The following is an 11,097-nucleotide window of genomic DNA, read 5'->3' as shown; positions in this document are numbered from 1 at the left end:
CGGGAGCTGATCGAGCGGCTGGCGCACAGCGAAATCCACAGCATCCGCGACTTGCAGCGCCTCCTGGAGATTGACTCCGTAGGTAAATTAGTCCAGTCCTCCTTCCTTCCGCGCCTTCGGCCGCCGCCGCTCCGGGGGGGGAGGCACCGCGGGCGGCCGCGGCGCAGCGCCCCGCACGCCTCTCGCTGCTTCGGGCTGCCTCGCCCCGGGGACGAGACCCATGCAGGCACCCAGCCTCAAGAGCCAGGCTGCCTTGGGCAAGGGAGCTTTATTTCAAAGGGAGGCGGCGGCCAGGGGCCGATGGGGAATTAAAACTTCGGGGGGTCCAGGGTGGAGAGGGACCTAGTGACCCTCTGTGTTTTCAGACCTCTCTGTCTCTCAGCGGAGAAGAATTTCCATAAGGTTTGTTGTTGGTCTTGCATTGCTCTGTTATCTTTAAACTACTGTCCTAGAGGTATTTAAAATATTTGAAACAATATTTATGAATGAAGTAATGTCTCTTCAAGCGCTGGGCTTTATTAAAAAGAAAATAAACTGTCCACACTGATTTTAAACAGGAACCTGCATATGAAGCTTACCCTTAAAAATACACTTTCTTTCCAAAAGAAAATAGTGCAGGGTTATTTTCTGCATCATTAGGCATGCAAATGGGTGTAGTGAGAACGTGCAGTTCAAACAGATCGTTGCAGCTGTAAATCGGGTCTAGAAGCACCGTGTTACCCTGTTTCTTATCGTTTGGTTTCACTTGCTGCACTTTGTTCCTCCTCATTTCTTCCCTTAGTTGAGAGAGAATAAGCCCGGCACCTTTGATGTGCCCAGGGGAAACCTGCATCTTTCTGAAGAGCAAACATGGGGAAAAATGAATGAGTCCTTGCTTGCATTGGTACTGGGCCATCTCCTTTTAAACCATATGCTGTGTATTTTTGTAAAGTCTGTGCCAGGTTCAATCACCTTCATTCAGTGTTGCAGGAGCCTTCTAGAGTTTAACTGCTTTTTGTGTGGTGCTGTATTAATGAACAGGATGCACTAGGAATGTGTTTTACTGACATAGCTTTCAATTTCCATTTGATTAGGGAGCAAAGGGTTTCCCACTACACTGAAAATGGGAATATTTCTCTCTTGCACAATACTTTACCATAGAGGCTAATTACTAATTACCAGATTTGCTGGCATCGGTTTAATATTTTTGGAGAGCAGTGCTTCATCATTATTGCTTATCACTGCAATTAAAGGAGCTTTCACAACAGGGAAGGGGTATGCAATACATATTTCCCCACTGAAGGCTGTCTTGGACCAGACAAGTGCACTGCTGCTCAAATCTTTTTCCCAGTGAACTCGGTGCAAGGCTTGGCTGTTGTTGTGGAAGGGCTGGATCTGAGTTCTAGCATTTTAAAATACTGCCTGTTTCTTCTGCATTTGAGGCAGTGTTCTGTAGCTACCACAAGACATTATTTTTTCAAACACCCCAGTGTAACAACTACATGCTTCATTTTTAAATACCACTGACAAGGAGAGCAAAAGTTCACATGGCTCCATTGCAAGAGAATCAAGCAGACAAGTGGAGCAACGGCAGGAGCTGAATAAATTAGCAAATGTAGCAGAGGTGGGATTTTTTTTTTCAGAAAATAATTCTTTAACTCGTGGCAAATATTAACCAGAGCATGCATGATCAAAAAATGAAGAGGTCAGCCACAAGTTTACCATTTCATTTTGCTGTTTTCATGCAATTTGTCAGTTTAGAAACCATGACAGAAGCGAGGTGCATAAATATTTTACTATTTCAACATGAAACAGTGATGCCTTCAGACAGGAACTCAAACTATTAAAAAATAAAAACAAACTATTCAGCCTTTCACCCTGTTCTTGCTCATGTTCTTCTTTTCTAAGCCACACAGAAAGGACTGGATCTTCATGAAGAGTAGCCTGTCTTTACATTTTCTGGACACAGACCTGCAGTCTGTACTGCCATGAGTAATTCTTATTAAGGGTTTATCAGAGTGACAAATTGAACATTGAAATTACCATGTTTTCTTCAGTAAATAGGATCAGATCTGTTTACTATATTTAGTATTAGCTTGGCTTACCAAATTAAATGTTTTCTACTTGTCACTGGTAAGAAGATATTTCTGAATTTTTTTCCCTAGGGCTATAATTGCATTTAGGGCAGGACTAGTTCAGTGAGGGCTTGTACAGTAGGTATATTTCTGGTTTATAGCATATACTAATTTAAACTGAGGGTCAGAATAAAAACTCTCCAGTGATTATTTTCTCCCTTATTCTAGTGCATGGTATTGCCAGTCCTGCATGTGAGTAGCCCTGTTTAAACTCAGTGGGTGGACTCGAGAATGAAGAATGATCTTGTAGGGGAAGAGTTTGCAGAATCAGGCATGCATGCAGAAAATGTCTGATATTCCTGAGTAAGAAGGCAGAATGTGTGGAAAATGAAGGAAGAACAGTCATTTTCTCTCCTGCAATGCAAAGTATACATTTTTAATTGGAAAAGTAAGTTTTGTAAGTCAGAGTGGGCAGGTTTTTCTTCTATTCTGACAGATTTGGTCTCTATATTGTAGCACAGAGATGACTGATAACCCCCTTCATAAAATTAGAAACCACACCCCCAGACCATCTGGCATATTACTTAAAGAAAAACACTACCCAACATGCAGCTTATCATTGTATTCAAAAAAGAAAATCCAGGCCAATTTGTCCAAGCCCGGTGCTGCATGACCGATTCAAAGAGAAATCCCTGTGAGGACAACATGAACATTCTCAGTTTCTATCAGAAAACAAGGTGTTACGTTAATTTGCTGTGATTGGGATCCATAGTCAGCGACGGGAGTCTCACTGGCACGACGGAGAGCAGAGTCTGACCCTATTTAAAGCAGAAAGCATGCCTGATCCCAGGAAGTAGGCAGCTGTAGTGTGCAGAGTACAGTTTTACTACTAACAGACTAAGTCACCCAAACGAGGGCATTTCCTCTATTCCGCCTGTGAAGTTCTCTTTGACTTAGCGCTGCCGTTTTTTCTCCTCGCGCTTCACCTCTCCCATCTGTCCTGTGGGAGGTAGAGTTCATTTCATCACCTATTATGTTTGCCTCCTGCTGGGAACAGATTTTCCCTCAGTCATCTCCCTGCGTGGGGAAATGCAGGGCTGAGTGTGCTGCATTGCATGGTTTAAGGGCATCAACCACAGGGTCACCTTAGGCCATGTGAATTTAATGGCCTGTGATTAAGAACTAGCAGAGCAGCTTTTGTTGAGAGGAGAAACGTTCTCAATTCACAGTATACTTGCATGGAAAAGTGTTAAGATTGTTGCAGAGCTCAATCTATTGGAAAATCTCCTGTTGACTTTTGTGACTTTTGGCGTGGCTTGCAAATTAAGGATGTTCCAAGGCAATGTGTTAGCTTTCCTTGCACCTCTTAAACAATAGGAGAGGCGGGCATCTGCCATGTGTGTCCTGTGGTTTCCCTAAGGCAGAAAGAGGGAATACTCTGCCTTTACACTTGGTTGTTCACATCTAGGTAAAGGGAAAAAAACTTCAACAAAACAGGGTCTTGCAGGCTGCTACATATATTTCCTTTAATAGATCAAAGTTGAAAACTTAATAGCATCTATCTCTGCAGTTGGATGTCAGAAGGGCATATTTTGCAGCAGCCAGAAAGAAGATCAAACAAACAGATTGACGTTGCCTTGGGCTTTCTGGCTCTAGGACCGATTTGTAAGACAGACCATTTCAGTTTATTGCACCTTACACTGAATTCCTGAAAAAGAAAGAGATAATGAGAATTTCCTAAACTGCTGCTGTTGGTACTAGAAGACTTGGACATATGCTTTTTGGATGCACATCAAAGTGACATCTAGAAAGGTCTGTGTCGACACTGCAGGTATTGGGGAATTGTACCTCACATAAAATTGTTTGGGAAGGAGATGGCAACACAGAAGTGTAAATTGATAAAAAATAACAGTCATCTTCGGGTGCCTTCCACATGCTTATTTAGAGAGAACAGTATTTAGAGAGAAGAGTAATCACATATTGGCAGAATGTGACAGGAACTCTGTGATTTATATTCCATGACCCAGTGGAAAACAGCCAATCTGACAAAAAAGAACAATTTCAGCTACACTAATGGACTGACCAAGGCTAATTGCAAGACTTTTTCTAGCCATCATTGGTATGTTGTCAGTACATAAAAGATTACAGAGAAATTTCTTGATCAGCTGCCACAAAAACATTTTTAACATTATTATTATAATGTTAAAAGAAAGCTGCATTAATCTGGCTCTGTGCAGCATCCTCCATCTTCGCTTAGTGACAAGCAGTGTTCAATTTCTAAACTAAGATCCACCCGTCTCTAAGCTTTCTGCTCTAAGCCTTATTTTGTGCGGCACTAAGCACCCATAAACTCCCATTTCCTTTGCTAAGAGCTGAAACACCTTATCCAGCAACTTCATGCTTCTAAGTGAGTCCATCAGGGAGAAAAACTGACGCAAATTAGGTATTAGGCTTCTTTAAAGCCAAATTAGAGATTGCTGTTTGTAATCACTGTAGCATTGTTGGTTTAATGAAATAAAGTCTTCTGGCCACACATCTAGTCCCAAGTGTGGGTTTCAAAGCAGATTTTCTGATTTTTCAGTCCTGCTTGGGCAAGATTCCTGTTGACTTACAGATGGCTGAAGTGCAATGATTTTCCCATTGACTTCACTGTGAAATGGAATTCCTCCCAAATGTCTGTGGGGATGAGGAGGACACCAACTGCCTTTAGCATTATAGTGTCTTCTACTTCCAGCCATGTGCTCCATAATTCTGTTTATTAAAAACAATATGTTGATAGAAATAATACAATTTGTGTTGCATAATGCACTGAGGTTTGACTAGAACTTGTGTTGCAGTCTGCTGTGCTAGCTGTGCAGATATTTATTTTTTTTAACCTCCACAAGACATGAACTTCTGAAATATATACATGCCCAAGATACGTAGTGAGACAGTGAGATATGGTGTGCGCCAGAGCCCTTCTTCACCTTAGAAATCATCTTAGAACAACACATGCTCCTCAACATGTCATTTTGCTTTATAAACATGGTGATAGCTAATTGCAGCCGAGTTGAGCAGTTATATTTAAGCACATGGCTTAACATATTGGTTAGCTGATCATACTATTCCTTTAGTCTTACCAGTTTCTTTAAACAAGAGAGTAAGTAATCAGGCATGTCAAAGGGAGCTATGCCAGTGTGTTGAATATGGGATTAGGACCTGTGGCTCAGGCCTGCCATACAGCTGGCATCAGCCACGCTTTCTCCTTTCAGCAAGATGTCTGTGCCCACCAAGCAGTTCGGATTAGAGGCATTAGTTTTCTGTTTAATCTTTTTTAAACACTGTTTACATGTGGACAGAGATGCTTCTTGCTCTGAGCCTTGCTTGGATCTTACAATGAGCAGAATTCATGCTGCTTTCTTTTGAGTATCATTTCATTGCCTCAAATTGAGGGAGAGGTTGTGACAACTCAAAGCTGCCAAAAAGGAGGTTGGTATTGAGGTTTTGGGTGGCTGAGTGCTAGGAAGCACGATAGGGCTGGAAGAACATCAGAACGGATCCTCATTTTGCATTAACACCGTTTGGGGTCAGGTGGATGGCCTGGTGCCATTGGAATGAGATGCAGGAGACCTGGCTCTGCTCCACAGCTCAGTCGCAGACTTCCTGTGGAGTCTCAGGCAAGCCATTTTATTTACCCCACTGATGAGTTTCCTGGAGTATGGGGTACAATAAAAGAAGAATAAAATCCATTAATTATTCCTGTGTTATGCTTCAGGACTGGGACTGCAAGTAAGGCCCACTATCAGCTAATCAGTAGGTTCCAAAATTTCCCATTGAAATAAATGGGAAACAAGAACATTACATAGGATGTAGGAGCCAACTTATTTGGGTAAAACGAGAGTCTGGATTTCACACTGACTTAATTCAGACAAGGATCTGTTCAGCTGATAAGTTAAATAGACAAGGAGCAGTGGGTGATCCTGGCACTACCTCTTGGACCTCCTATTTAATCTTCTTTTAGCTAACTACCATAGTATTTTCCAACAAGTGAAGATGAACTTTGAAGCACAGAGCTCTTTGTGAGGTGCTGAAGATACTACTGTCCTCATGTCTAACCAGGCTCTGCAGGTGATTTCACAAGCTGCATGCTCTTCAGGGCAGGATTGCTTAGAGGGAGGAGAAAAGGAGCTGGTATGTAGAGCAGACCCTTGTGATGTGTAGAACTAATAAAGCTGAGAATAGAACAGGTTCAAGAGCCACTGTCACAGAGAGGATAAATGAGTACTGTGAAATAGCCATTTACATTTTTTAGTACACATCACAGTTTTCTTTTGAGCCAGCAGTGAAACCCTGAAACTCTCCAGTGATGTTACAGAGGACACTCCAAGTAGCAGAGTGCTAGAAATCTTTAGTTTTGATGTACTGTAATCTATATGCAGTTCCCAGTTCCATCTTCCTGACCCCCTCTGTGCAGATTGTGCTTGTCATTTTCAGAACCCCACCGCACAGGACATGACCTGGGATGTTTCACTTAACAAAACCAAATAGCTGGAGCAGTTATTTTGTTGTTGTTGTTGTTTTTTGGGGTTTTTTTTGTTGGTTTGGGGGGGGGGGTGTGTTGTTTTTTTAAATGATAAATTAAATGCCAAGTTTTCCATCTTTGCTTTTTCTCATGGCCCTTTAACCCATGTGGTAGGCTTATTTAAGGAACAAGACAAGCCTGGATACAGTCCCAGAGTTTGCAGTAGCTTCAGATGCCCCTCCAAAGGTTAGCATACTTCACAGGGGATTTGTTCTGCAACAGAGAGGCTAAAAGGAAACCCATGCTAGTTACTTTTTGCTTTTGATTCTGTTCTAGTACTGCCCTGAAAACCAAGCAAGAGAAAATTTACAGAGGCAGCATTGTTGCTGTTGGGTGTGTAATACCATGTTTTCTACTGTAGCCTCATGCCAGAACTTCAAAAAACTTAGAAGAAATGTTTCATGTGATGTAGGATTGTTCTTATTTCTACACCTTTCTCGTAAGAAAAGCTGCATTATGCCTTTCACATAGAAATGCTACTGTTTTGTTTTAGATATGGTTCTGTGCCATGGAGTATGCACTGTTTCTGGGGGTCTTCCAGTAAAATAGATGCTTTTTAAAATTGTGCATGCTTATACATGACATTTAATGCCTGTGTCTTCCCTGTCTTATGCCCTTGCAATTGCATTGACAGGAGTTACATTACACTTACTGTAGCAGGATTTGGTTTTGTGCATATGTACAGAATAGATTTATATGTGTGGAACAGAACTGTAGCAACATGGATGCGAATAACATAGCTGAGGTTTAATATTTTGTTTCCTGTTCTAGGATATGATGATGTTTCAGAAACAAACTTGAAATCTTATAGTATTCATTCTGCTAAACATGTGCAAGAGAATCGTCCTGTGCCCATTCGCAGAAAAAGAAGCATTGGTAAGAAACAAGCTATTTGTACTTAGGGAGTAAAAACAGAGGGGGTGCTTTCGGTCAGCCAAGCAGGACATTTCACTGGAAAAATGTGACACGCACGAAGGAAAAAGGCCATTTCTAGTTTCTGCCTTTCTTTTTGCACAAAACAAGCCATTGCCTGAGAAGCTGCCTTCTGGAGGATGTCCATAAGAGACAGACAAGCACAAATTCTTTACATTCACTTTCTTGTTGCAGCATGTTAGAAAGCTAGACCTTGGTTAGAAAATGCTGTGATATTCAATGTATAATTCATAGTGTGGGGAACAACTACAGCAGTGTGCTTTAAAAAACATCAACAGTTGGTAGAGTTTTCAGTACAGAAGCTCCACAAAAGGAAACAGCTTGACTCTTTATTCACAAGGAAAAACCAGTTTATCCAAAAAATTAAAAGCCACTGATGGGAATGCTGGGGCATTGATTTTCATCACTGCACAGGGCACCAGGCATGTTTACAGGGGACTTTGTTCTTATTAAACAATAATGATGGTGATCCAGCAAAGCACAAATACAAATTTAAAGAGATGCTAGTGAATTTTAGAATAGGATTTGTATGCAGCAATTGTTCATCTGATTAGATCTGAGTGTTTTACCATTCCGTTTGACTGTGGAAAAACATCCATGATCTTACCCCTTGGAGGTAATTCAGAGTCAATGTACTTGCACTTGAGGCTGTGGTGGGACTTGGTGGATAGCACAGCATGCTGCCAGCCTGGATTTGCAGTGTGAATTGGCAAGAGTGCTCATCACACTGAATGCCTCTAGAGAACAGCGGTTCTGAAACAGTCTGCTACACTTGGCACCTTGCTCTGCAAGGTGTTGAATGCCTTCCCACAAAAGTCAGTGGGAACTGGGTATGCTCAATAGCTTGTGGGAGGTGCCCGCTATCTTGCAGTATTGGATCCATTAATTTTCTTGAGTTCAGGGCACTGGGGATTGAGAAGAATAATTTTCACTCTATTTAGCTGACTGAAGTGCATCTCAGACCGAACTTCTTGTACTTCAGAAGTAACTGAAGAAGAGCAGGCAGTATTCCAGTTCCCTGACACATCTAACCCAAAGCTATCACTGCTTCTACTGTAAGGGAAAAAAAATTCCAAGCTGCCTTTGGAGAACTTATCATCAAACAAGTTGTCTCTGCAGTTGCTCTTCTTTTCTGGACAGTTTTGAATTACCAGTTTGACTTCTTAGGCAGTCACTAGGTTGAGAATGATACATGGATTGGGATTTTCATGGCAGCATCATGTAGCAGCACTAAGCTACTTTTTATGATCTGTATGTGGCTGAAGCTGTTGTCTACAAGCTCACTGCACCTGAGCCCAGCAGGTTATTGCTTTAGCTGCAGGTTTTTCTGTCATGCTTGCCTTGTGGTTTTGCCTCATTCAAGAAATAATAAATTAAATAAAACCCACTATGTACAAAACATCAATAAGTTCATTCAGAAAAAAAGGCACTTGCCCTTTGGGATGGTGGATGGACCAGACTCCCTGATGTGGGGACATTAAGGTTTTGAAAGTGGAAACCCAAGACTAGAAAGTTTCAAGCTGGTGCAGGTTGTTTCCCAGCTCAGCCAGTTTGGGTGTGATATAAATATCCTCAATGCAACTTCTGTGGTGGTATTTGCCAGGTATTACATATTTGTGTGATAATATGTGTGTGCAGTGGTGTCCTCAGTTTTGTAAAGTAACAGCTGCTGTTACACAGTCACTATGAGGCTGTATTACAGGATCATCTAATCTGGAGAAGCCCCTGGCTTGACATCAGTTCTAAAGAGCCAGGATTGTCTTATCTAATGGTATGTGCTCCGAGCTATGTTGGGAGCCAGGCCATTGTAAACCCTCATTTTAGGGCTGGGCTTTTGGGAGTGAGTCAAGCTTCTCCCTAGGGCAGCACACACAGTTTAGGAGCAGGCAAACAGTACTCAGCACCGACTTGTCAGTAAGCAGTGGGAACTGAGAGCAACATCTCAACCAGCCAGCTAAGGGTGCCACTTGTAAATCGATGGTGTAAAGTATCTGGGTGCTCTGAGGGAGAGCAGTTGCTCACCTGGAAGTGTGAATTTCTTGTGCTTGCAGAGGAAGCCATCCCGGCTGTCTGCAAAACACGGACGGTTATATACGAGATACCTCGGAGTCAGATTGATCCCACCTCGGCCAACTTCCTGATATGGCCACCCTGCGTGGAGGTGAAACGTTGCACTGGCTGTTGCAACACCAGCAGCGTGAAATGCCAACCATCGCGGATACACCACAGAAGTGTCAAGGTGAGCAAATGGTGGCTGCAGAGCCCTAGGAGGGTCCTCTTCCCTCTAAGAACTCCAGGTATTTCTGTGGCTCTTCTGTACAACCTCTATCTTTATTATCCACCCTCCTAGCTGCAGGATCAAGTGATCATGCTCCTCTCCATTTTGAGTGAGCAGATGGCCTTTTCCATGATCATTGGAATATCCTGGGTTTGGATTTGATTTTCACAGAATTCCCTTTAGGTTTTTTTGCTTTATTTTTTTATTATTTTTTTTAATTTTGTAATAAAAAGCAAGTTGATTGTGACTTTCCCATGATCTTACACAGTACAAATCGTAAAGTTAAGAAGATAAAACGACTCAAGGGGCAGTGGACTTAAAAAAATAAATAAATCACAGTATGAAATGCTGTTTTCGTAATTAAATATCATGCAGCCTAAATTGGGCTTTTATATTTGACAACATAACACTTTTGATCTGAAAAAATGTGTTTCAAATTATCTTACCCCAGGGATAGAAGACTCAACGGCTTCATGCTGTATTTACTCATTAGACAGAATCCCTGTTGCAATTTTCCAGTACATACTATGTGAAATATTTCTTATGCTCATTTGGCTTCACTATGTTCTAATTTTTATCAGTATTTAAACAAGTAATGTTGTTCTACATCTGCATGTAGACTTACACTTACCTTTTATGTTGTTAAGACTGAGTTTTTGTTGCCTTGAGTATTTTAAGACCAGAATTTTTTTTAAAAACCAAACAACAACACAAACAACCCACATTCTTGAACATAAAAATGCCTAGCACAACACACTGATCATTATTTGCAATGGATTTCTTATTTGAGAAAGGTGCTGCTAACATAGTGCTGTATAGCCTAAACACAAACTAAGGCATTTAAGCCATGTAATTGTTTTCCATACACACAGACATGCATCTGAGCAGGATTTCTTTTCCATTTCTGTATGTCTGAAAAATGTTTTCACCCCTAAATTAGCTGGAGAAACAACTGAACAGACTCCCTCAGCCTTTAAAAAAATAAATACCTCCGTGCTTGCTTGCTACACTTCCTTTATGCAACACATTTTGCAGAAGTAATTAAAAATGAGGAAAAAAATTTGGATCAGTAACTATTTGAGGGCTAAGAACAGAAGTTGAAGCCTGGGGAAGTTGAAGAACTACAATTGTGAGTCATTCAGAATAGGAGAAGTTAATTTTGTGTAGTAACTAACACCTACAATGGCCCAGCAAAGAGCTGAGTTGTGTGTTGTGAACTTGCTGTTGGTACTTGGGTGTTACGTGTGCTTGTTTCCTACCTCTGCAGTGAT

The 11,097-nt window shown here is 41.5% G+C and overlaps 1 protein-coding gene across 2 annotated transcripts in view; it reads left to right on the top strand.

Moving 5' to 3' along the window:
• Nucleotides 1-11,097, top strand: part of PDGFA (platelet-derived growth factor alpha polypeptide) — a 22,680-nt gene that overhangs the window by 1,189 nt on the left and 10,394 nt on the right. For both annotated transcript variants that reach the window (XM_010003262.1, XM_010003261.1), the window contains exons 2-4: nt 1-82; nt 7,387-7,491; nt 9,600-9,787. The exon at nt 1-82 is cut by the window's left edge and continues 6 nt beyond it. In XM_010003262.1, the coding sequence (XP_010001564.1) occupies nt 1-82; nt 7,387-7,491; nt 9,600-9,787 (375 nt within the window). The remainder of the gene's footprint in view (nt 83-7,386; nt 7,492-9,599; nt 9,788-11,097) is intronic.

Source organism: Chaetura pelagica, unplaced genomic scaffold (genome assembly GCF_000747805.2).
Source record: "Chaetura pelagica isolate M959 unplaced genomic scaffold, ChaPel_1.0 scaffold138, whole genome shotgun sequence".
In the NCBI taxonomy this organism is placed as follows: domain Eukaryota; kingdom Metazoa; phylum Chordata; class Aves; order Apodiformes; family Apodidae; genus Chaetura; species Chaetura pelagica.
Note: the sequence above shows the minus strand (reverse complement) of the source record. Positions and strands in the feature narration are given on the sequence as shown.